At 51.8% G+C, this 27,281-nt stretch overlaps 1 protein-coding gene across 1 annotated transcript in view; it reads left to right on the top strand.

Moving 5' to 3' along the window:
- Nucleotides 1-3,860, top strand: part of ADRA1D (adrenoceptor alpha 1D) — a 236,493-nt gene extending 232,633 nt beyond the window's left edge. Inside the window, exon 2 of the mRNA XM_075346556.1 lies at nt 3,168-3,860. Coding sequence (XP_075202671.1) covers nt 3,168-3,727 — 560 coding nt within the window. The 3' untranslated portion in view covers nt 3,728-3,860. The remainder of the gene's footprint in view (nt 1-3,167) is intronic.
- The last annotated feature ends 23,421 nt before the right edge of the window (nt 3,861-27,281 follow it).

Below are 27,281 nucleotides of genomic sequence, written 5' to 3'. Positions count from 1 at the left end.
CGCTCCCCTGGGTTCCATAGTGGTCGCTCCCCTGGGTTCCATAGTGGTCGCTCCCCTGCGTTCCATAGCGGTCTCTACCCTGCGTTCCATAGTGGTCGCTCCCCTGCGTTCCATAGTGGTCGCTCCCCTGCGTTCCATAGTGGTCACTCCCCATACATCCTTCAGAGGCCACTCCCCCTGTGTTACACAGCTGTCGCTCCCCCTACGTTCAACAGCAGTCATTCCCCTGGGTTCCATAGCAGTCACTCCCCTTGCGTCACCTAGCGCTCACTCCCCTGCATTACACATGTCTCGCTCCCCCTGCGTTCCATCGCTCACTGTTCATTCAACAGCGGTTGCTCCCCCTGCGTTACACAGCGCTCTTTCTCCCTGCGTTCCATAGCGGTCGCTCCCTGCGTTCCACAGCAGACACTTCCCCTGCGTTCCATAGCGGTCGCTCCCCTGGGTTCCATAGCAGTCACTCCCCTGCGTTCCATAGCGGTCGCTCCCCTGCGTTCCACAGCAGACACTCCCCCTGCGTTCCATAGCGGTCGCTCCCCTGCGTTCCACAGCAGACACTCCCCCTGCATTCCATAGCGGTCGCTCCCCTGCGTTCCATAGTGGTCGCTCCCCTGGGTTCCATAGCAGTCGCTCCCCTGGGTTCCATAGTGGTCACTCCCCATACGTCCTTCAGAGGCCACTCCCCCTGTGTTACACAGCTGTAGCTCCCCCTACGTTCAACAGCAGTCATTCCCCTGGGTTCCATAGCAGTCACTCCCCTTGCGTCACATAGCGCTCACTCCCCTGCATTACACATGTCTCGCTCCCCCTGCGTTCCATCGCTCACTGTTCATTCAACAGTGGTTGCTCCCCCCGCGTTACACAGCGCTCGCTCTCCCTGCGTTCCATAGCGGTCGCTCCCCTGCATTCCATAGCAGTCGCTCCCCTGCATTCCATAGCGGTCGCTCCCCTGGGTTTCATAGTAGTCACTCCCCCTGCGTCACATAGCGGTCGCTCTCCTGCGTTCCATAGCGGTCGCTCCCTTGCATTCAATAGCAGTCACTCCCCTGGGTTCCATAGCGGTCGCTCCCCTGGGTTCCATAGCGGTCGCTCCCCTGGGTTCCATAGCGGCCACTCCCCTGCATTCCATAGCGGCCACTCCCCTGCATTCCATAGTGGTCGCTCCCCTGGGTTCCATAGCGGCCACTCCTCTGCATTCCATAGTGGCCACTCCCCTGCATTCCATAGTGGCCACTCCCCTGCATTCCATAGTGGCCACTCCCCTGGGTTCCATAGTGGTCACTCCCCATACGTCCTTCAGAGGCCACTCCCCCTTTGTTACACAGCAGTCGCTCCCCCTACGTTCAACAGCATTCATTCCCCTGGGTTCCATAGCAGTCACTCCCCTTGCGTCACATAGCGCTCACTCCCCTGCATTACACATGTCTCGCTCCCCCTGCGTTCCATCGCTCACTGTTCATTCAACAGTGGTTGCTCCCCCCGCGTTACACAGCGCTCGCTCTCCCTGCGTTCCATAGCGGTCGCTCCCCTGCATTCCATAGCAGTCGCTCCCCTGCATTCCATAGCGGTCGCTCCCCTGGGTTTCATAGTAGTCACTCCCCCTGCGTCACATAGCGGTCGCTCTCCTGCGTTCCATAGCGGTCGCTCCCTTGCATTCAATAGCAGTCACTCCCCTGGGTTCCATAGCGGTCGCTCCCCTGGGTTCCATAGCGGTCGCTCCCCTGGGTTCCATAGCGGCCACTCCCCTGCATTCCATAGTGGCCACTCCCCTGCATTCCATAGTGGCCACTCCCCTGCATTCCATAGCGGCCACTCCCCTGCATTCCATAGTGGTCGCTCCCCTGGGTTCCATAGCGGCCACTCCCCTGCATTCCATAGTGGCCACTCCCCTGTATTCCATAGTGGTCGCTCCCCTGGGTTCCATAGCGGTCGCTCCCCTGGGTTCCATAGCGGCCACTCCCCTACATTCCATAGCGGCCACTCCCCTGCATTCCATAGCTGCCACTCCCCTGCATTCCATAGTGGCCACTCCCCTGCATTCCATAGTGGTCGCTCCCCTGGGTTCCATAGTGGTCACTCCCCATACGTCCTTCAGAGGCCACTCCCCCTTTGTTACACAGCAGTCGCTCCCCCTACGTTCAACAGCAGTCATTCCCCTGGGTTCCATAGCAGTCACTCCCCTTGCGTTACACAGCGCTCGCTCTCCCTGCATTCCATCGCTCACTGTGCATTCAACAGCGGTTGCTCCCCCTGCGTTACACAGCGTGCACTCCCCCTGCATTACACAGCGCTCGCTCTCTCTGCGTTACACAGCGCTCGCTCTCCCTGCGTTACACAGCGCTCGCTCTCCCTGCGTTACACAGCGCTCGCTCTCCCTGCGTTACACAGCGCTCGCTCTCCCTGCGTTACACAGCGCTCGCTCTCCCTGCGTTACACAGCGCTCGCTCTCCCTGCGTTTCATCGATCACTGTTCATTCAACAACGGTTGCTTCCCTGCGTTACACAGCGCTCACTCCCCCTGCGTTACACTGCGCTCGCTCCCCCTGCGTTCCATTGCTCACTGTGCATTCAACTGCGGTTGCTCCCTCTGTGTTACATAGCGCTGGCTCCTCCTGCGTTACACAACTCCTGCTCCCCTATGCTTCCACACAGCGGTCGCTCCCTCTGCATTCCATAGCGGTCACTCCCCCTGCTGCCCAGAAACAGTATCACTCACACAGTTAGTGAGAGTGAAGTGATAATGTGACCTAATGTATATATGTCGAACCGCAAGGGACCTGACAACTATGCAGATCTCCGTGTGAGAGCCCATCCACCATCGGCACTTGCCAGCATTAGTTGTTAAGGGTGTACTCTTTTATGAGCACTGTAGATCTTTCCAATGTGTATCTGTCTCTTATCTAGCTATTATGTTTATATTTTTATCTTTTATCTCTCTATTATCTGTTTCATATTTCTATTTATCTGTCTACCTACCTGGTTAATCTGGTATTCCAGCTCAGTTCCATTGAAATGAATGGGACTAAGGTGCAATACCACACACAACCTGTAGATGTATGTGGCGCTGTTTATAGAAGAAAGTATTTTTTTTTCTAATATTGTGCAATGTCTTTAAATTCTGATTCATGTGACTGAACCACCTCTTGTTTTTTTTTGTCTCATTTCAGGGTCGTTTTTCCCTTCTTTGAGACCTTCTGATGGCGTCTTTAAAGTCATCTTTTGGTTGGGATACTTTAACAGCTGCGTCAACCCTATTATCTACCCATGTTCCAGCAAGGAATTCAAAAGGGCCTTTATAAGACTACTGAAATGCCGCTGCCGGAGGAAACGGCGTCCTCTGTGGAGGGTCTATGACCACCAATGGAGAACTTCCATGAACAGCTCCAGGAGGGGGTCGGATGTAGAACAAGCCACAGGCTTCTCCTCTGTAAACTCCTCTTTTATTTTCAACCCGGGTAACCATGGAATTGCTACTAGACGAAAGAGCATGGAATTCAACGGTTGGAAACTCATCTCTCCGTTCCGAAACTCCTCTACTCAACTGAAGGAAAAAATGAACAACCTTTCAAATAAAATAAGGAACAGCTCAACGAAAAGCAACCTGTCGGCGACCTACAAGAGCGAGGTGGAATCCATATCCATGGCTGTTTCCAATGACTTTACAGAACTAGAATATCAAATGTATGACCTCACGGACTGTTGCGGCTTCCGAGAAACAGATATTTAGATAGATGTTCTATTTTGTCCAGATTTTATTGCCATTTCTTTTTTTTTTTTGTGGGGTTGGGAACATGGGGCGTTGTAGTTGTTTTTGTGGATAAAAATGATGGATTGTAAATGAGTTTTTTTGGTATTAATATAAGAATTTAAAAAAATTTAATCTAAGATGTTGGTTTGACTGTATTGAATTTTTGGTTTTCTTGCCAGTGGTTGAACATTTAATATCATACTAATACTTACTTTTTGAGCCTGTAATGCTTAATGTATCAAGGTGAGAAGAGCCTCATCATTGGAGAGAAGACTACCCACCATAGTTTGTAGCCACGGGCATCACGATCGCGAATGCAGAGGGTGCGACTGTGACTGTACTCATGCTAGTGGGGGGGTCTGCTGATGCACATTCAGATGAATTGTATTGCTGCACACAGACCCGTCGGGTCCCTGCACCGCAATACATGCTGCCAGCCAATTAGGGGCCATCAACTGATGTCGGTACCAGGCATTGGTGTTGTGACGTGGTCCTTCTCTGAAATCACACAATCAACAGAGTGAGAGATGATGGAACAATTCAAAGAGCAATTGCTGCAAGCAAATAAAACAGTTCATAACATAATCCACCATACAGAGGGTAAAAATAGTAAAGAAACACGAATATAGTCCAGTAATGGGATAAATGTCCAGGTCTCTCTGAGGAGCCGCAGCTTCAATCCTGCTTCTTCTCTCTTGTAAGTCTCACCCAGAATGACAAATCACCCAGGTAAGTAGAGAGTTTAGGTGGATCCCAGGTCCCCTTCCCCCAGACTTAAGGACAGGAACACTACAGGGGGCGATTACTTACAGACAATACAATGTACACACAAGCAATACAAACAATGGACAGTGAACCAAGCACAAAATACGAACCTACACAACATGATACACAGTACACCATATCCCACCATCACAACCGTCTCTTGGTAGTGACGTCATGCATTGCCCATAGCTGGCATGCTGATGTCAGCTGGTGGTCTCAGGCCTGGCTACAGAAGAAAGACACCGCATGCTGTTGGAGTGAGGGAAGGTGAGAAGAGCAACAGAATGAGGAACATATATACCAGAATGAGGCCCAGGATTTGCGACATATATAACAGGATTGAGGGCATATTTACCAGGAAGGGGCCCAGGATACGGGACATATATTCCAGGAAGGGGGACATATATACCAGGATGGGGGACATATACAGTCACGGTCAAAAGTGTTGGCATTCTTGAAATTGTTCCAGAAAATTAAGTATTTCTCCCAGAAAATTATCGCAGTTACACATTTTGTTATACACATGTCGCGGGCGGGGAGGGGACGCTGCGCTCACCACGCTCGGGTCCGGCGCTGCTGTTACTGCTGCTTGGTGGCTCGAGTGGTGGGCCGGATCCGGGGACTCGAGCGGTGCTCCTCGCCCGTGAGTGAAAAGGGGATGGTTTGATTTGGGGATGTAGTCCGTGACGCCACCCACGGTTTGTGGTGATAATGGGACACCACCGCTGCTCTGGACGGGGATTCCGGGAGCGATGACAGGGAGCAGCTGAGATGTTTCTCTCCCCTCCGTGGGTAGGGGGGTTTGGTGGTCCCGGGGCCCGGTGATAGCGACTGGAGGGTGGATGGCAGGAGTTGGGGAGGTGCAGGGTCGCGGGGGCAGCGCAGTGCCAGACGGCATGATGGTACTCACTCAGCCAGTAACGTACACGGAGTCTCTGGTAAAACAAACGGCTGGATGGACGGGTCCCACAGACGGCTGCGGTGGTCACTCCCGGTAGGTTGGCGGTGACTGTCTCTCCCTGCACCTTTAATGTGTTTTCGGCCCCGATGGCTTCCCACCGGTGACCCGCTCCCCAGCGGTGTATTTGCCAGAGGAGCCCCTTTTGCCCGCAGGCGCTGGCCCTGGGAACTCTAGCTGTGGCGGTAGCTGTATTTCCCTTCACGGTTGAGCAGTTGCCCTCAGTCGGGTCTTTGCTGCTGGGAAACCCCAGAGGTTCCCGTCGCTGACAGATTTGACCGGTTTAACAGCGACTCCAAGCCTGGTCGGGGTCCGTAGGCCCTGCCAAATGGTGCTGGCTTCTCTTCGCTCCCCGGTCCGGTACCGGCGGGCCACCGCCCGACCCCAGTCCTTACGGTTGTGCGTCAATCGGCCTCGCCTGCAGACGGTCACCACCGTCTGCCAACCTTGCTGTAGGTGCCCGGGCCACGTACCCGGAAACGGTCACACTGCTTCTTTACCACTTCACTCCTTCACTCTCTCTGACTCTCACTCTTCTCCCTTTCCTTTTTCCGCCTCCAGGACTGTGAACTCCTCGGTGGGTGGAGCCAACCGCCTGGGTCTGCCCCACCTGGTGTGGACATCAGCCCCTGGAGGGAGGCAACAAGGATTTGTGTGTGACTATGGTGTTCCTAACCGGGGTGTGGGGTGTGTTGTTGCTGTACCTGTGACGTCCTCCTGGCTTGTCAAGGGCGCCACATTCCCCCTTGGTAAAACGCAGATCGTCCGCGGGCTGCCCGTCCATCATCGGTTTTATTTTTGTTAACTGTAAAGAAGTAGAAAAACATATAAAAACATTAAACACAAGCATTACTGTATAAACTTCCCATAACGGGAGGCACGGTACTTTTAACGTTACTAAACGGTAGTCAATTTTATTAAACAAATGGCTTCCGCTCTTCCCCCCGCCCAAACAACCTGGCCCTGATGCTGCCCCTAAGAAGTGGGCAGCACCCCTTGCCCCAGTCCAGAACCAAGCGGGTACGGTCTCTTTCCGGGGACCCATGTCCATGGGGGACCCCTGACCCCCGGAGGATCACCACCGGTTACGGTAGTTGTGGGCCTGGGACATCCATTTCCTCCAGGCCCATCCTCCAAATCAGCCTCTCCGGAGGCGGTAACGGTATAAGCCAACATTTTTATTTACATGCCACTAGTTTGTGGTTGCCCTGCAAGTTCTCGGGCTTGTCCGTAAGCAGTTTCTTACGCAAACGGTGCAGAAAGTCCCAACGGGGACTGGTTGCCGGCAACGGCCGGTTCAATCACGGTTGCAAATCAGGTTAACTACTCGGTTGATTCATTCATTTATCGGTACTGGTGGTCCCAACGGGGACAACTTGTAGCGGAGGACCGCTGCCATCACTTCAGGTCCACCCCACCGACTGGGAGAGGGGGATGGGCTAGTGCTTGGGGCCCCTGGCCTTCTCTCAGCCTAGCGTCCAGGGCAAACCAGGCCCTCTCCCCGCAGTGCTGGGTATAGGTGACGAGGTCACCGGGGAGCAGATTGCGGCCCGGGTGGTCCTCCGGCAGGTGGTCAATCACGTCCCTTCGGGCCACAAAAACTTCGGCCTCCAAGCCCGGTTCAAAGATGAAGCCGTATCCTCTACGGACATCGAATCTCCTCACTTGTCCATCATATCTCTGGCCCCGTACTCGGAAGGTGGCTCTGCGGAGGCTCTCCTTTTCTCTAATAGTGCGGGCTACCAGCTCCGCCTTCCTCTTCTCCCTCTCCGCAATCTCCTGGCCTAGCGGGGTCGGCTCCCTGTCCCAGTAAGAGGCTGCTGCAAGCCCCTGCGCACGGGTCGGGCCCCGCAAGACCTCCTTTACGCTGTCCATTACTGGCATTCTGGGTGGAAGGTCCCGCGGTGTCATGGCCTGGGGTGCTGCCTCACAGCGACGACCCGGCGCAGCCTCAGCCAAGGCATGGGGGACAGGTACAGGGGTCCTCTCCCGCTTGACCTCCGCCTCCTCCTGCACGAGACGGGCGGCCGGAGTCGGTACGGGACCAGGCACGGTCACATGTGCCTCCGCTATATCTCCGCCGATGGGCTCGGCCTTTGGTATCTTCCATGGCAGCGGTTCAGGACGGTCACGGGCCTCGGCTGCAGGTCGGTCCGCTTGGGCGGATCGGCAGGGTACCGCTACCGGTTGCGATGGTAGCGGGCCTAGTGTCGGGGCAGCAGCAGCCAACACGGGCGGCGGGGAAGGCAGCAGGGCGAGCGGGTGCAGACCGGGCTCCTCAGCCGCTATGACCGATCCCTTCGGACTACAGGGGCGTGGGTCGCTTACCCGCCTCTCCATTTCTTCCTCCACCTCGCGTCTCTGCATAGCCGCCACCACATCCGCCATGTCGGCCTCCCACTCCTCCAGGAGGAGCTGCACACGGACCTGCAGACGGCTGCTTAGCTGGACGGTCCGGGCCTCTACCCACGCCACGGTGCCGGGCGCGGGGGCTGCGGTGTTGCTGGTCGGACGATGCATCGTTGCAGCGGCCTCTTCCAGGAACCAAAAGATGGCCGCAGAGTCCTGGCGTCCCTGCTTTTATAGCCGTGGTCTACGTGCGGCCAGACGCCATCCGTCCCCCCTTGGTTTCTTTCCGGCACCTCCTCTTCAGGGGCGGAGCTTTGGCTTTCGGGCCTCCACTGCTCAGGAAGACATTCGAGTGGGGAACTTTTCGTGCCCAAGATGGCGGCTTCTGAAAATTTTCGGCCGGACACCTCCGGCGGGACACAAGGCGCACTTCTACCAGGCGGTAGAATGGTAAGAATCCTGTTCGTGACGCCAAGTTGTCGCGGGCGGGGAGGGGACGCTGCGCTCACCACTCTCGGGTCCGGCGCTGCTGTTACTGCTGCTCGGTGGCTCGAGCGGTGGGCCGGATCCGGGGACTCGAGCGGCGCTCCTCGCCCGTGAGTGAAAAGGGAATGGTTTGGTTTAGAGATGTAGTCCGTGACGCCACCCACGGTTTGTGGTGATAATGGGACACCACCGCTGCTCTGGACGGGGATCCCGGGAGCGATGACAGGGAGCAGCTGAGATGTTTCTCTCCCCTCCGTGGGTAGGGGGGTTTGGTGGTCCCGGGGCCCGGTGATAGCGACTGGAGGGTGGATGGCAGGAGTTGGGGAGGTGCAGGGTCGCGGGGGCAGCACAGTGCCAGACTGCACGGTGGTACTCACTCAGCCAGTAACGTACACGGAGTCTCTGGTAAAACAAACGGCTGGATGGACGGGTCCCACAGACGGCTGCGGTGGTCACTCCCGGTAGGTTGGCGGTGACTGTCTCTCCCTGCACCTTTGATGTGTTTTCGGCCCCGATGGCTTCCCACCGGTGACCCGCTCCCCAGTGGTGTATTTGCCAGAGGAGCTCCTTTTGCCCGCAGGCGCTGGCCCTGGGAACTCTAGCTGTGGCGGTAGCTGTATTTCCCTTCACGGTTGAGCGGTTGCCCTCAGTCGGGTCTTTGCTGCTGGGAAACCCCGGAGGTTCCCGTCGCTGACGGATTTGACCGGATTAACGGCGACTCCAAGCCTGGTCGGGGTCCGTAGGCCCTGCCGAATGGTGCTGGCTTCTCTTCGCTCCCCGGTCCGGTACCGGCGGGCCACCGCCCGTCCTCGGTCCTTACGGTTGTGCGTTAATCGGCCTCGCCTGCAGATGGTCACCACTGTCTGCCAACCTTGCTGTAGGTGCCCGGGCCACGTACCCGGACACGGTCAGACTGCTCCTTTACCACTTCACTCCTCCACTCTCTCTGACTCTCACTCTTCTCCCTTTCCTTTTTCCGCCTCCAGGACTGTGAACTCCTCGGTGGGTGGAGCCAACCACCTGGCTCCGCCCCACCTGGTGTGGACATCAGCCCCTGGAGGGAGGCAACAAGGATTTGTGTGTGACTCTGGTGTTCCTAACCGGGGTGTGGGGTGTGTTGTTGCTGTACCTGTGATGTCCTGGCTTGTCCAGGGCGCCAGACACATATTTGTGTGTATTGGATCACTACAAAAAAAACAGAGCGGAAAAAAGGTAAACTGAATATAATTTCACTCAAAACTCCAAAAATTGGCTGGACAAAATTGTAGTCCACTTCATGTTATTATTTGGTCACAGCCCTTTGGAATAAATACCTGCAATTAATCGCTTCCTATACCCATCCACAAGCTTCTGACTCCTCTCACCTGGAATCTCGGACTCTTCTTTATAAACATCTCCAGGTCTCTCATAGTTGAAGGTGTCTTATCTTCTCACAACAGTAATATTAAGATCTCTCTGCATGTGTACCGCCCCGCAGACTCGGCTGTGACCGCCGAGCCGCTCGGATCCATGCTTGTACTGCGGGTGGTGGCTCGAGCTTTTCACGGACCCGGGGGTCACGTCGCTCTGCAAGGGAGTTGGCACTACACGCGGGGATTTGGGTGTTTGACTTGGAATGACAGTTCGTGACACCACCCACGGGTTGTGGTGATTGTGGACACCACCGCTGCGGTGAAGGTGCGGGGATCCCGGGAGCGGTGTAATGGCGCAGCTAGGTGTTGACCCCTCCGTGGGTAGGGGTTGTTGGTCCCAGGGCCCAGTAGGCGAGGGGAGGGGTGCAGGATGAAGTGTTACGGTGCAGTGCGGTGCGGTGCCTGATGGCACTAGTATACTCACTGTGACACAAGACACTGGAGTCGCTGGTAAACCAAACGTAGTGATGAACGGGGCCCGCAGCCGGCTGCAGCTTCTTCCAGACTAGGTTGGTGGTCTCCACCTTTCTCCTCCACCTCTGTGTAAATGTTTTGACTCCTGTGGCTAGACACCGGTAGTCCGCTCCCCGACTGGTATATGCCGGATGAGCCCGTTTGCCCACAGACACTGGCCATTTGGGTCTCTATGCCTTGGCGGTGGCGTTACCCGGTATGGTTGGGCTGTTGTCTTCTAAAGGGACTTGTGTGGGGTAGGTCCTTGAGTCCAGCCCGCAATCAGTTGATTTGACTCGGCCCTGTCGGTTCAGGGCTTTGTTCTGGGTCTGAGTACCCTGCATGGTGCTCCGGTATCCAGTTGGCTCTCCGGTCCGGTTCCGGCGGGCCACTACTCTGTCCCGGTCCCTTACGGTTCCACCGGTCGTTTTCCCGGTCTCCTGCAGGCGGCCACCACCGTTTGCCTCCTTGCCAATGGTGACTGGGGCCCCGACCCAGCCACCGGTAGTCTTTGGCAGGTCTGCCTGTGAACTCAACCTCCCTCCTTCACTGTCAAAACTACTTTGCATCAACTTGAACTTGACTCTTCCAAGAGCCGGAGCTAGACTCCTGTGTTTCCCGCCTCCAGGCCTGTGAACTCCTCGGTGGGCGGAGCCAAATGCCTGGCTTCGCCCTCCTGGTGTGGACATCAAACCTGGAAGGTGGTGACAAGGGTTTTAGTTTGGCTGGTGTTACCTAACCGGGAAGGGGGTGTGGTGTTGTTGTGTGTCTACCTGGGACAACCTGGATAGTCCAGGGCGTCACACATGTATCAATGGGATTTAGATCATTGCGGTCACTTCAGAACTCTCTAGCACTTTGTTTCCATCCATTTCTGGGGGCTTCTTGAAGTGTTTGGAGTCATTGTCCTGCTGCAAGACCCATGACCTAGGACACACATCCAGTTTTCTGACAGTCTCTACATTGCCACCCAAAAGCCTTGATAATGTTCAGATTTCATGATCCCTTGTTCACAGTCAAGGCCCCCAGTGCTAGAGGCAGCAAAACAACCCCAAAACAGCTTTGACCCTCAGATCCAAATGAGTATTGCCATACTTCAGTGCCCACGGGAGTAGAGGGGCACAGATGGGCTAAGAGAAATTGTTTTTGGAGTTTCTAGAGAACTAAAATGTAACCGCAACATCACCCATAATCACCCATAAAAATAGTGCCATACTGTACTCACAGATAGCAGCAGTCACACAATAGAATTGGGGATCATGATAACCAGACACAAAACATAGCCAAGTTTAATGAGGACACGTGGCACTGTTGATACTGAAGTTAAAGGGAACCTAACATGTCATTTTTTTTATATTAAACCACCACAATGTGTTTTAAATGATGCAATGTGCATCACTAACATGTTTTTTTTTTTAAAAAATCCATGTATTTATTGAAAAAAAAGACTTTGTATGCTTAGGTGAATGCAGTAAATACCTTAAGTTTCAGTCATAGCGGCGGCACTGTTGCTGGGATCAGTGACTGTCACTCAAGTTCAGGCATGAATCTTTTTTAACTTAGTCACTTCTCCAACATTGTAATTGATCACACCATAGGTCCTTCACTATCGTTTCTCTGCTGAGCTTCACCCATTATGGTCACATGACTGTGACATCAGCACAGGTCCTGCTGAACCACTTCTCTGCTGCTGATTACCACAGGTCCTTCACTATCCCTTTTCTGCTGAGCGCTGCCCATTACTGTCACATGATCGTGACATCATCAGCACAGGTCCTTCACCACCACTTCTCCACTGCTGAGCTCCGTAGTTCAACATTGGAGAAGTGATGGTGAAGGACCAGTGCTAATGTCATGATCATGTAACCATAATGGATGGAGTTCAGCTGAGAACTGATAGTGTACCGAGCACCCGAGCATGGTAGTGCCCGCTCATGACTAGTTATGAGTACCGAGCACCCGAGCATGGCAGTGCCCGCTCATCACTAGTTACGAGTACCGAGCACCCGAGCATGGCAGTGCCCGCTCATCACTAGTTCCGAGCATGGTAGTGCTCTCTCATAACTAGTTAGGAGCACCGAGCATGATAGTGCTCACTTATCATTTGTTACGAGAATCGAGCACCAGAGCATGGTAGTGCTCGCTCATCACTAATAACTGTCATTGAGAATGATTGAAACAAAGGTGTTCTGTTCACTGACAATAGCATTATTTCAAAATGTTAAAGAACTAAAATCCTAAAGTTACAAAAAACTTGCAGAACCTTATAAAATAAATAATTTCCATAAATATGGAAAGCCCCTTTAAGATTCTGTAGACAACTGCAATATTTTCTTGCTCTCCCCCACACGTGACTGTATGGAAATGTCATGATGGCTTACGGGGATTGTATCAACCCTGCAAGTTATCACTCGAACAAGCCTTGGCATGCTCGGGTACACTCAGTGCTCGGCTGAGTATTGCGGGTGCTTGGATGTGTCGTTCATGAACGATCCAACACAAAGAGGCGGCACCTTCAGTGAATGATTGAAGCCGGAACCCCAGTGAGAACCACTTGACGTCTCTGAATGGCTCTTATTGGGGTAAAAACAATGTTTTCGGATGCAGTGTGTAAAAGAAAAAAATCCTCCCTCACCTGGAAATGCTCTCTTTATGGCTGGCTGTATGTGGGTGGAGAGCCGGACTGCCCAGTCATTGACTTTCATTATACTCGTTATTCGAGTGAACCACGTCCGAGCGTGCTCATCTCGCGTAAAGAGTACTTTATTGCTCGCTCATCATTAGTTATGACCTACTCATGTTGATCATGGGGTCTCCAATCTTTTGGACCTTCACCAATGCAGAGAATGGGGTACTGAAGAGAGCAGTTTGAATAGTGCTTTGGCCGCGCATGCGCACATCAGTTTCATTTATTGTCTATGTGACAGCCTGAAATAGCCAGGTGAAATGTGCGGTCTTCATTCTCAGTCCGTTTTCTATAATCGATGGGTTACAGAACACAGCTATCCCTGGCTGTCCCACATACATGTGCTGTTGCGCATGTGCGGCCATCGCTCCGATCAAACAGGCCTTTATACAACCCAACTTTCAGCAAGTTATTACTCATCCTTAAGATCTCAATACAAACTTGTGACTGTAACTTCAATCAATTTATGTCTCAGTTTCCAGCCTCGGTGAGATGTCACCGTGACTCGAGAGGTCATTTTACAGGATATTTATAGATCTCTTGACTTTTCGGTAAATTCTTTTCTTTTATTTTTAGTAACATCACATTCAAGATTCGACCAAGAAATGAGACGATTGATTTTTCTGGTAGTTTCTCCGGCCGTGAAATGAAATTCAATGCATATGAACATTAACGTCGTCTATCATGTAACCCCCTGAGCGAGCGCCGCGGCGTCACATGAGTTCACATCTATACGTGATATCTCATTGATGTTTGCCGTGGAAATCCACGAGGCTCTATACAAAGATTTTTTCAATTTTTGGAAACTTTTTTGCCTTTATGAGGGAAGATCACCAACCATTTTTATGTTAAGGAATTTTACAAATAAATTTGGAAAGTTAAAAAAATAAAAAAAAATTGGGCAAATTTTGACACTTGAAATTTTACCGAAATTAATTACAAAATTGACATTTAAATAATTTTACAAAAGTTGAAAGAATGTACAAAAAGGAAATGTCCTATCAAATCACATACTACAGCAGATTAGTCAGCTTAAAGGTAACTATATTTGTAACCATATTTTATATATACCGGAACTGATTACTTTTTGGTAATTTTTATCAGTAGGCCCTAAAGGATAGTGTAAACCAAGCGGCAGAGAAATGATAGCAGACCGGCGTACAGTCATGGCCGAAAGTGTTTGCACCCTTAAAATTGTTCCAGAAAATGAAGTATTTTTATTGAAATTACATATATTTTTGTTATACCCATGTTTATTTCCTTTGTGTTTCTTGGAAAAACGCAAAAAAAAAATTAGGAAAAGGCAAATTGGATATAATTTGGCACAAAACCCCAAAGATGGGCCAAAGTAAATTGTTGTCCCCCTCTGATTAATATTTAGTTGCATACCCTTTACCCTTTGGAATAAATACCTGCAATCAGTCGCTTCCTATAACCGTCCACAAGCTTCTTCCTCCTCTCACCTGGAATCTTGGACTCTTCTTTATTAACGTCTCCAGGTCTCTCATATTTGAAGACGTCTTCTCTTCTCATCTCTTCTCCCAACAGCAATTGTAAGATCTCTCCACAGGTGTCAATGGTATTCAGATCCGGACTCATTGTTTCCACTTCAGATCTCTCCAGCACTTTGTTTCCATCTATTTCTGGGGGCTTCTTGAAGTGTTTGGGATCATTGTCCTGCAGGAAGACCCATGATTTGGGATACAAGCTCAGCTTTCTGACACCGGGCACTGCATTATGACCCAAAATCCTTTGTCAATCTTCAGGTTTCATCATCCCTTGCTCACAGTCAAGGCTCCCAGTGCCAGAGGCAACAAAACAACCCCAAAAATCTTTGAACCTCCACCATGTTTGACTGTAGGTCCTATATTCTTTTCTTTGAAGGCCTCATTCTGTTTTCGGTAAATAGTAGAATGATGTGCTTTACCAAAAAGCTCTATCTTGGTCTCATCTGTCCACAAGACGCTTTCCCAGAAGGATTTTGGTTACTTACACACATTTTGGCAAACTACAAGCTGGCTTTTTCCTCCTGCGTCTCCTCGATAGCGTTTAATATCATTCAAATGTGGACAGATAGTTGGCAATGACACTGATGATCCCTGAGCCTGCAAGACAGCTAGAATTTCTTTGGCACTTGATTGGTGCTGCTTATCCACAGTCCAGAGAATACTGTATTGTAACCTTTCATATATTTTTCTCTGCTGTTCACATGCAGGGAGATTAGCCACAGGGCCATGGGTTGTAAACGTCTTGATTATGTTGCACATCGTGGACAGAGGGACTCCAAGCTTGTAACCCTGAGTTGTTGATATTTTTCAACAATTTTGGTTGTCAAGTCCTCAGACAGTTCTCTTCTCTTTCTGTTCTCCATGCTTAGTGTGGCACACATGACACACAATGCAAAGATTGAGTCAACTTCTCCCTTTTTTTTATCTGGTTTCAGGTGGGATTTTCATATTGCCCACACCTGTTACTTGGCCACTTGTGAGTTTCAGTGAGCATCACATGTGTGAAACAAAGTTGTTTATCCACAATTTTGAAAAGGTTCTAACAATTTTGTCTAGTCAGTTTTGCGGTTTTGTGAGAAATTATTTCCAATTTGCCTTTTTTTCTATGTTTTTTTGGGTTGTTCCATAAAGGAAATAAACTTGTATAACAAACATGTGTAATTGCAATCATTTTCTGGGAAAAATGCACAATTTTCTGGAACAATTTCAAGGATGCCAACACTTTCGGTCATGACTGTATATACCCTTAAACCTTCTAATGAATACTTTCTGGTTCTTGATTTGAGTGATCAGTAGGACTTCAAGTCCCAGACCACCATGATAAACATTGCTAAAAATGTAATATCTTGCCATACTCATGAGTTGTATTTTAGAACTGCAGATGTCTACGCATGGTAGCACAAATAGCACAAGAAACATATGCCATCTGGCTACTAGAAGCCAGGTGACACACCCACCCAGGGCCTAAGGGTACTCGGAACCTGACCGGACTAGTCCAGGGACGTCAGCGGTGGCGGTGCTCTGCTCCCTGACCCTGGTGGTGTCAATTAAATGAGTAAAGGGGAGATGATGATGATGGTAGTAATTAAAGAAAGAAATAAAATTTGTGACACCACCTGTGGTTTTACGGCTAAGGGGCCGCTGCTGCTGAACGGGACCTCTGGGGCTGGTGTTGCGGCAGCTGAGGCGTTTCTGCTCCCCACATGTGGAGCTGGTATCCTCAGGGCAATCGTTATGAGAGTCTGTAGTAGGAACCGAGTGGACTACAGTGGGATGGATGGGATTTGTAGTTCTACTGCTGATATCTTCCAGGACTGACAGGACGCAAGAAGAAGCAGGCGACACAGGGGCTGCGGTTCAAGATGTTTTTACTCACAGTTCATTATTTATGCCCGTGGTGTGCTGGTCTCCACCAAAATGGGCTCCAGATGATCCCAAACTCCTCGGATCCTAGTGCCGGTGTTGTGACCTGGCGGGATCTTCCTCCATGCACCTGTTTGTAATTGGTGGGACCCTGTAGCCTGAAGCATTTTGGGGTCCCCTCCTGGTCTCACCGTCCTGGCCCGTATGGCAGACAGCTTGAACATCTTAATGGGTTGGACCTCTGTCCCAATTCCCGGGTTCCCTCTTTGCTGCTGGGCCTCCGGACACTAAAGTCGGTGAGGAACCTTGATGATTCCCTCACCTGGCAAATTTAACAGGTGAGCCTAGACCGTCTTCCTGTACTAGGTCTCTGCACCCCGTCTGTGCTCAGTCCCGTGAGTGCTTACATCGTACTCTCCCGGCGACCGTACTCCTTTTTGTCCCACCGAAGTCACTAGGTCAGATCGTCTGCTGGTCAGCTCCTCCCTTCTCAAAGTCCCCCGCTGACTGACTTTTAAAACTCACTCTAACGGTTCCTTAGACTTTTCCCACTCCCTGGTGGCTCCTCCTCCCTGATCCTGAGTCCCGTACCCAGTCGGGAGTCCCTAAGTGCAGTGGCATCCCATAGATCCAAACGCTGTGGCGACCCCCTTTGTGACCCAAACCTGATCCCAGTCCCCATTGGGAGGGAAGTCTGAAGAGTGTAGTTTCTGGTGTGGTGTAGATCCAGCACTGATCACCAAGGAATCCTGGATGAGTACAACACTTAAACTCAGGTGTCGTACCCTGTGGTGACTGACGCCTCAGGGGCGCCACACATGAAAAACAGTTTATGATATTCATGAGCAGAGTGGTGCCTCCACCTCTCCCTTACTCTTTATGCAGTTACAAACACCCTGAAAAATTTTGGGACAATATTGTTCTTGAATACTACCAGACTCAATATATTTGTCCAGTGCAGTCTTTCAGTGTTTCTGCCATGCTGAATGCACTTCTGCAGCAAGTCATCTAGATCCGCTGTTGGCTGCTCCCTGTGCAATTGGCGATCATTTATCAGCTATTCTTTATGAAGAGAGCTGCCAGCAGCAGATCTTGATGATTTGCTCAAGTGCATTCAGCATGGCATCCACTAATAACCTCATTGATACAAGCCAAGGCTGAAAATACCGGGATTTCTGTACGTGACACTCATACTCAATACTTAATAAATCAAATATTACATCTATTACTAGTTATTTAAGTATCTGTATAGTTTCATTCCTAGAGTGAATTTCCTATTCTAGAAAAGGAAACAGTCCAACAATCAGGAAATATTTCTTAAAACATCCAGCTTTGTTCCAACTATTTAAAAATCTGTGGCGCCCCTGAGGCTTCCATCGCCACAGAGACATTGCACCCCAGCCAGAGGTGTGATGTCCAATCCTGGGTAAGGAAAGGAGTAAACGCCGGTCCACAGGCAAATTCCCACTACACCCATTGTTAGGTACCCACAGGGACCAGGGACAGTGGCAGCAACCCTCCTATGCTGCATGCTGGGAGGGGCCGTAAGACCCATCCCTGCTCCCATAGGGTGGTAGCTTAGCAACTGGGTGGGTGGGAGGAGCCAGCCGAGGGTAGAGTAGAAAGGAAGGTCAAGTGTAGTGAGTCTGCGGGAGGCAGAGGAGAAGGAGTAGTGAGAAGGAGTTGAAGCTAGAGAGAAAGATGAAGTGGAAGTGAAGGAGAAGGAAGGAGTTCTGCGGGAGGCAGAAGAGAGAGAGAAGAGTAGTGCTCTAGTCAGTCAGGAGCAAGAGAAGAAAGTGACGCTTCCTGGTGAAGACCCTGGGACTCAGAGGGTCCAGGTGACACCAAGTAGAGAAAAGAAGGGATTCCTGGGCCACAGATAGCTTTCAGGCTCGTGGCCTGTTCCACAATAAGAAGATTCGGTGGAGGGATCAAGCTGCACACAGGGGACGGTCCCTAGAAACTGGAGGAGGAAAAGTCATCTCCAAAAGTAAAAACCGAGGCCCAGGGAAAGCTGCAAGCTCCCCGGGCCACAGCCCACAGCAGAACCTCTAGAAAGGGAGTAAATTACCGACAGGCAAGCCCCTGGCCCGGAGGCTGTAGTGGAGGCCGAGCCAGGTTCAGCCAACAAGGGCTAGGCTTAAGGAGACAGCTGAAGAAAAGAACACATAGAGGGGTGTACCGGCTTTTACCCCCAGATCTACCCAGGATCGGCGGAGGTCCCTGACAGTGGGTCTCAGCAGTCCAGAGGCACCAGTGTGCACCTACCAGGAACTGTGAGTAAACAACTTGAAACTACACCCTTGGTGTTGCCTCTGTTATTTTATCTGCATAGACTTCCATCACTGCATAGACACTTACAAGCACCAACTGTGCCCCGGGGTACCGCTCCACCTGTGGGGAGCAGGACCATCCAAGCTGCCATTCCACCAGCCCCGGAGGCCCCATACAGCAGCGGCGGCTTAATAGCCGCAAACCACAGGTGGCGTCACAAATAATACAAACTTTAATCACCCCCAACACTGCAGCCATATAAATTGACCGCACCAGGGTACAGAGTCGAGCCCAGCCACCACTGACAAACCCCGGACTAGTCCGGCCCGGCACCGGGTGTCCCATAGCCCTGGGGTGGGCGAGTCAACCTTGGCGTCACGAACAGGATTTCGTGCCCGGACCCACCGGGTACTGTGCGCCTGAAGAACTGTGTGACAAAACTGTGCTGAAAGACTGTTTTACTGTGAGAAACTGCCGCCATTGAAGCCACTGAGCGCGGGAAGAAGAGGGGCGTGCCTGTAGAAAGAGCGCAAAAGTAAGCCTCGCCCCCTTGGTCTTGTAAAAGAGCGCGAAGCAGTGCCCGCTATGGAGAGCGTAAGAAGAAGACATGGCGCCTAGAAAAGCTGGCTGGCTGGCAGAACGAGTCTAAATGCCAGACCAGCAGATAAAGAAAATGTATCTGATCGTAAGCGGAGCGGTGCCGGCTGTGATGGGCTGGGCGCCAGTCTGGCGCCAGGCGCTGGTGCAGCCCCCTGGCCCCGCCTTCAGGAAAAAGGGTGCAGTCGAGTGGCGTGGTCGAGCACCCGAGCAGAGCAGCAGCAAGCGGGAACCAGGCAGGAAGCATGGCCGAGCAGCTGCAGCCGAGCACCCCAGGGAGCCGACAGATGGATCCCCTGCTGGACCTGCTCTGTGAGGAAGGGGAGCTGCTCACCCGGAGGCTAAGCGGAGTCAGAGCAGAGGTGGAGAAGCGGATCAAGCGTGAAGCTGGAGGGGCGCGTGCCGAGGAGGAGCGGGCGGCACCCGAGGTGGTGGGCCATCGAGAGCAGGCCGTCGTAGTAAACCCGGGTAAGCAATACGCCGCCCCTGTCCGTCCAGACCCAGGGCACTATGGAGCGCCACCGCCCAGCCCTCCTGCAGGCTTGCAGAAGGCGTCCGCAGACCGCACCGAGGCCACCGCAGCCCCCGCAGCCCCCGGCAGTGCAGACGGCTCCCTGATCCCCGAGGGCCCTGATGACCTGGTAGGCCCCGTGCCGAGCCCTCCTATCCACCTGATGGGCGCGTGCTCACCGGGGGTAAATTGGGATGCCGCCCCGGTCTGTGACCTGGGACTGGCCCGTCCCCTGCGCCCTGTCGAGACCCCGCTTGCCACTGAGATCGCCGGTGCACGTCAGATAGAGCGGTTCCAGAAAGAGCGGGAGCTCCGGGAGGAGAAGCGGAGAGCCGTGGAGGTGTCCAACCTGGCCTCAAAAGCAAAAATCCGGCAGGCCCGCAAAGGATCCCAGGGCCCAGTCAGAAGGGGCCAAGTCATCGATTTTAGACAGGAAGGCGGCTGGGGCTTTATCCGGGAGCCCGGCCTGGGCAAGGATGTCTTCGTCTCCCGCCGCGACATCGAGGAGCACCTGACCAAGGGCCACCCAGGGCGTGACGTCCAGCCCGGCAACATGGTGGAATACACCAGGCTGATGGGGAGCCATGGCTGGTATGCCCTGAGTGTCCATATCTTGCGGGAGGAGGCAGCCCCAGAAGAGCCAGAGTGGCGCCGCACCATGCCAGCGTGCAGTACCGCCTCAGCAAGCAGTCCCACTCCAACCCAGGCTGCAGCGCCCCGCAGCAGGCTGGCCACCAACACCCAGGAGACCCAAACCATGATCTCCTCGGCCTATCTGTTGCCTGGAGCAATGCTGGAGTGGGATCCCCGCATCTACCCCCGCAAATAGAAACGTAAACAAGATGCTGAACTGTACATAGACCCTGTCTGTCCCCCGTTATTCTGAAGATTTTCCCTTTTTTGTGCTGTCCCTATGTTCTTTTTGAAGACGTCACCCTTCCCTACATTCCTGCCCCTTGTGCTTTTCGAAGATGTCACCCCCCTTGTTGGTGTACCGGGCCACTAGACTGGAAAGCGGTCCCCTGTTTATTATGTGTCATGTGTCCTGTTTTACCAGGCCACTGGACTTAGTGGCTAGTATATTGCCCTTTCTAGTTTAAAAAGTTGAACAGACTGCCAGGCTACTGGACTTGTTCTAGCCAAAAATGTATATAGTTGCACCTGTTGTGCCCCCTACCAGAATTCTGGTGAGAAGGCACCAAAGACTCTAAAGCTTATTATTTAATGTTTGGCAACGTTCAAGAATCTGCACCTCCCATAAAGGGAAGAAAAGTTTTAAAGTTTTACTGTTGCATATGCACATAAAAATTTTGCAGTTTCTTACACTGTTCTTGTTTTTCAGCCCGAGGACATGCTGGGATTCGCTGTGGGGGAGTGTGGCGCCCCTGAGGCTTCCGTCGCCACAGAGACATTGCACCCCAGCCAGAGGTGTGATGTCCCATCCTGGGTAAGGAAAGGGGTGAACGCCGGTCCACAGGCAAATTCACACTACACCCATTGTTAGGTACACACAGGGACCAGGGACAGTGGCAACAACCCTCCCATGCTGCATGCTGGGAAGGGCCGTAAGACCCATCCCTGCTCCCATAGGGTGGTAGCTTAGCAACTGGGAGGGTGGGAGGAGCCAGCCGATGGTAGAGTAGAAAGGAAGGTCAAGTGTAGTGAGTCTGCGGGAGGCAGAGGAGAAGGAGTCTGCCAGGAGGAGCAGAGGAGGAGGAGTAGTGAGAAGGAGTTGAAGCTAGAGAGAGAGACAAAGTGGAAGTGAAGGAGAAGGAAGGAGTTCTGCGGGAGGCAGAAGAGAGAGAGAAGAGTAGTGCTCTAGTCAGTCAGGAGCAAGAGAAGAAAGTGACGCTTCCTGGTGAAGACCCTGGGACTCAGAGGGTCCAGGTGACACCAAGTAGAGAAAAGAAGGGATTCCAGGGCCACAGATAGCTTTCAGGCTCGTGGCCTGTTCCACAATAAGAAGATTCGGTGGAGGGATCAAGCTGCACACAGGGGACGTCCCTAGAAACTGGAGGAGGAAAAGTCATCTCCAAAAGTAAAAACCGAGGCCCAGGGAAAGCTGCAAGCTCCCCGGGCCACAGCCCACAGCAAAACCTCTAGAAAGGGAGTAAATTACCGACAGGCAAGCCCCTGGCCCGGAGGCTGTAGTGGAGGCCGAGCCAGGTTCAACCAACAAGGGCTAGGCTTAAGGAGACAGCTGAAGAAAGGAACACATAGTGGGGTGTACCGGCTTTTACCCCCAGATCTACCCAAGATCGGCGGAGGTCCCTGACAGTGGGTCTCAGCAGTCCAGAGGCACCAGTGTGCACCTACCAGGAACTGTGAGTAAACAACTTGAAACTGCACCCTTGGTGTTGCCTCTGTTATTTCATCTGCATAGACTTCCATCACTGCATAGACACTTACAAGCACCAACTGTGCCCCGGGGTACCGCTCCACCTGTGGGGAGCAGGACCATCCAAGCTGCCATTCCACCAGCCCCGGAGTCCCCATACAGCAGCGGCGGCTTAATAGCCGCAAACCACAGGTGGCGTCACGAATAATACAAACTTTAATCACCCCCAACACTGCAGCCATATTAATTGACCCCACCAGGGTACAGAGTCGGGTCCAGCCACCACTGACGAACCCCGGACTAGACCGGCCCGGCACCGGGTGTCCCATAGCCCTGGGGTGGGCGAGTCAAATCCACATTTGGAAAATGTGAGTATAACATACCCAAAGAGTCTCATACAGGATTAGTCTTTACTGATTGTGCTTTTCTACAACTTAGAAACCCAAACGCTAATGAGTATGTGATGCTTCCTCAGCTCTGCAGATAGCTACGAGTTCTCTCCTCTGTCTGAAGGAATGGGCTTGCCATGGGCTGCATGTGTGCCGCTTTCCTTCACTAAGGAGCCTCCATGTGCGGGACATGGCTTCAGGCTGGGGGGCTTCGGGCCAGTGCTCATCATCACCCTTGCTGCCAGTCATCGATGCCGTTGGGTACTAAGACACACAACACTAGAGTTCACTTGGTCATCCAGTTTTTGTTTATTTTTATTCTTCACACCATTATGGTAGACATGGCCTCCTCTCACTGCGGGGTACTACTTTTCTTTCTGTCCCTCACTATTTCAGACCTGCGCCTCCTTCCCCCTAATACCACACACTTTTGTCCACGTCTGGACCACGATGGATTCTCTATCCGGACGACTATCTAAGCCCGCCAAGGTGAGTCGAAGGCTCCGGACCTCCAGAGGTTACCTCGGGGTTTCTTTCACATCTCTTATAAAACTCGCTTCACCGCCGGCTTTCCCAACTACTAGATGGCAGCATTTAGTAAACTGATAGAGAGTCCTAACTTTGCTACATCTGGTGCCTATCCTATTCTTGGGAGAGTCTCTATCTTTTGCACTGCACTCTCCAGAGTGGAGCCTCTTCTGGCTCCCCCACCCCTTTTTCAGAGCCACCACCCATTCCCCATCAGCTTCCTGGATATTTCCTAATCCCCAGCTTTTGAGCAAACAGGGTTCGACTTTGTGCTCTTCTTCTTTTGTACCACCCATGATAGGTGATGTTCTTATCCTGTTTCAGGCCATGTCCTGCTAACTTTGTTTTCATGGCCATTAATAGTTTGTTAGGCCTATGCGTCTTCCCGGCAGCCTTGTTTCTCAGGTTGTGCAGAGAATGACCCTGCTCACAGCACCATTTGAAGGATTGGACCAGCCCCTGGCCACATTAGCGCCTCTCTACTGCGCTAAAGAGCCAGAGCCACCGTATGTGGACATGGCTTTAGGCGAGGTGCATGACACTCATTGCTGGTTCGGGACGGTGCTCATCACCCCTGCTGCCAGTTGTTGGTGCCATCAGGTAGTAAGACACGCAACACCAGAGTTCCCTTGGTCAACCCGTTTTTGTTTTTACTTTCATTCTTCACATCATATTGGTAGACATAGCCTTCCTATCTGTGGAGTACTACTCTTCATTCTGTCTCCTGCTATTTTGGACCTACTCCTTAATATTCCGGAGACTGCGCCTCCTTCCCCCTAATATCGCACACTTTTGTCTGCTTCTGGTCCCAACGGCTTCTGTAACACTGGATGACTCTCTAAGCCCAGCGGGGTGAGCCATTGGCTCCGGACCTCCAAAGATCCCCGCTATTTTGGACCTACTCCTCAATACTCCGGGTACTGCGCCTCCTTCCCCCTAATACCGCACACCTTCGTTCGCTTTTGGGCCCCAATGGCTTCTCTAACTGGCTGACTCTCTAAGCTTGCCAAGGTGATCCGTAGGCTCCAGACCTCCAGAGATTACCTTGGGGCTCATTGACTGGCCCTAGCACCGAGGCCACATCTTCTCATTTTGAACCCACTTCTTCAACTGACTTCCTATGGAACTCCCTCTCCTAACCATACCCTCCTGGCATCTGTCACTCCTTCCTTATATTACTTTAACCCTATCTATCTAACATCTCTACTAAAACTCGCTTCACCGCTGGCTAACGCAACCACTATATGGCAGCATATGGTAACCTTATAGACAGTTCTAACTCTGCTACATCTGGAACCTATTCTTCTCTAAGAAAAAAACAAAACACTTATCAATATATACCTTTATAATATTCAACAATAAATGGTAGATGAAAAATACAGCAGCCACGGTATTAGTGGAAACAGGGGGAGAGGGTACACACAGGAGCACTGAGCCGGATGATGGCTGTTTTGTGCTGATAGGCGCTTCTACGGGTCCACCTCATAGTTATAGGCTGATCCAGGACCCCAGAAGTACAGCGGCACACTTCAATTGTGAAAGTTTCCTTCATTTATTAATCCAGGTATATGAAAAAAAACAGCAGCCACTGTATTAGTGGAAACAGGTGGAGAGGGTACAGACAGGAGCACTGAGCCGGACGACGGCTGTTTTGTGTTGATATTCACTTCTCTGGGTCCACCTCATAGTTAAAGGCTGATCCAGGAACACAGAAGAACAGTGGCATACTTCAATCGTGAAAGTTTCCTTTATTTATTAATCCAGGTATATGAAAAAACAGCAGCCACAGTATTAGTGGAAACAGGTGGAGAGGGTGCCGACAGGAGCACTGAGCCAGATGACGGCTCTTTTGCACCGATAGGCGCTTCTACGGGTCCACCTCATACTTACAGGCTGATTCAGGAACACAGAACAGCGGCATACTTCAATTGTGAAAGTTTCCTTCATTTATTAATCCAGGTATATGAAAAAAACAGCAGTCACAGTATTAGTGGAAACAGGTGGAGAGGGTACAGACAGGAGCACTGAGCCGGATGACGGCTCTTTTGCACTGAAAGGCGCTTCTACGGGTCCACCTCATAGCTATAGACAGATCCAGGACCACAGAAAAACAGCGGCACACTTCAATCATGAAAGTATCCTTCATTTATTAATCCAGGTACATGAAAAAAACAGCAGCCACAAGTGTTCATGAAAACAGAGGGAGAGGGTAGAGATAGAAGCACTGAGCCGGACGACAGCAGTTTCTCGCCAATTGGAGCTTCAACAGGTCCATCTCATAGTTATAAGTTGAACCTGTTAAGCTTGTGGCCCCCCATAAATACAAAGTGACATACCCGGCCCTGATACATGTAGAGAAGTGCAAAAATAGAAAAGTTTTCATTCAGGATGAGAAACCAGTATTTTCTTTTTCTTGGTTCCTGCAGTAACTTTTTTTTTTATCGTGCCTTGTTATCTGGCCTCAAGGATTATTTACTGGCACTTTGATAGATCAATAGTTCTGCCTGTCAGATTTCTGGACTTCCATTAACGCGGTATAGATTAGGTGACTCTTCACGCACGAGGCTTTCTGGAATTTAGATCATCTCTGTTATAAATTTTATCAAACGAGAAGTCTCTTTTAAGTGGGGCAGGAATTGATTGTAGCCGGCAGAGGGAATCCTGGTGCGGATCATTAGCTGCATATGGCAGACTGCGAGGGAAGCAGCTCTTCTCATGGTTTGACTCTGATATTATGTTTTTACTGTTTTGTTGTTAGAGATCGGCTTATTTTTCCTGCTGATCGGATCCATATGGTGGATTGTTTCACATATTGTAGCACTTTTTCTGCAAACTGTGAAATAGCTGTTTTATAAACTTCAGTCTTTTGTAGCATAAGCTATACATTTTTTTTAAATTATTAGTGGTGTGCCCTTATTTAGAAAACCTATTTTTAGATAACCAAATAGGGAATTTTGTGTTAATAGAGGAGGGCACTATTCATCGTCATCTCCTGGTTAGAAAGGGAGACTCTTGCTCTAGGGCGATCCCAGCTGACGGAACACTTTGTGAATAGCTTTCTGCTTAGGGACCCTTGAAGTGTGAAGCCCCACAGGTGTTGTTGCTGTGTCGGTGCATTACCTTCAGGGACTCCACGTGGCGGGACGGTCTGGTCACAGGTAAGATGTCTTCTCTTAGGATTGTCGTGACGCCACTCTCGGTATTGCGGTCAGTGGGGGACCGCCACTGCAGTTTAAGGGGTGCCTGGGACTGATGGTGGGTGCAGTCAGTTGTAGTGGCCTCCCGAGAGTGAGGCAAGCCCCAGGGCCCTGTGTAGGTGTGTGGCACCACAAGTCGCAGAATGACTCACACGTACAAGCAGAAAGTCGTTCAGGGATTTTACTCACATTAGGTGGCAGGGTGAGTAACCGGGCGTAGCTGGGATGAACCAGGCTGGAACCAGGTGTCCTTCAGGCTGACTTGTGAGGGTGGCTACTGACTCGCCTTCCTTAGCCCTTTTGGGTTTGTGGTGACCCCGACTTGCAGTCCCTATGGGGGTCACCCAGGAAAGTTGCTGCTCCCCTCGTTTTGGCCTGTTTACTTGTAGCCTGGACCAGGTCACTCCGGCTGCTTGCCTCCTGTGAACTATGGGCCCTCTCTTTGCTACGTGGCTGCGGACTCTGTGGTGTTGTCTTGGGGGTTTGAAGTGCCCCCTCAGGCAGGTTTGGCAGAAGAAAGGTGAATCTATCTCTGCACTGGGACCTGTTACCCGTGCGGGCCTGGTACCTCCCTTGCTGTCCCCTTACTTTGCTACCCCGTTGCTCTCTCTAGCCATGGGTGGATTTCGGGCGGCACTACCAGGTGACCGATCTCCCCCGCCAGTAGTCACTGCGCGTACGTTGTTAGACTGCAGCAGCTCCAGGGCCCTCCGTCTGCTCTCCCTGAGCTGCACACTAAACCGGCTCACTTGTGGGTTCTGCACGTCTGCTCTGTCTGAGCTCCACTTCCACACTCCTCTCTCTTCAACTCCCTGCTCCAAACTCCTCCACCCTCCTTCTTCCTCTTTCCCCCTTGTGCCTGCCTACGCCACCTAGCAACCAAGCTCTCTACCACACCCCTTGAGTGGACATGGAGGCCACGCCCCCTCCTGGAAGCTCTCAGGAGTCCTCCCAAAGGTACATGTGTGAGACCTGATTACTATGCGCCTGTGTAGTCACACCTCGGTAAGCCTTCTGGATTACCTGTGTTGTACTGCCCCCAGCATGGGTGTGTGACGCACTGGGCAAGCCAGGGGTCACAGGTCAGGACACCACCACACCCTACACCCGGGATAGGTACACCAAAGCTACACAAAAATCCTTGTTGCCTTCCTCCAGGGGCTGATGTCCACACCAGGGGGTGGGCCAGGTGGTTGGCTCCACCCACCGAGGAGTTCAC

Source organism: Anomaloglossus baeobatrachus, chromosome 1 (assembly GCF_048569485.1).
Source record: "Anomaloglossus baeobatrachus isolate aAnoBae1 chromosome 1, aAnoBae1.hap1, whole genome shotgun sequence".
Taxonomy (NCBI): domain Eukaryota; kingdom Metazoa; phylum Chordata; class Amphibia; order Anura; family Aromobatidae; genus Anomaloglossus; species Anomaloglossus baeobatrachus.
The sequence above is the reverse complement of the archived record's forward strand: the minus strand, read 5'-3'. Positions and strand labels throughout refer to the sequence as shown.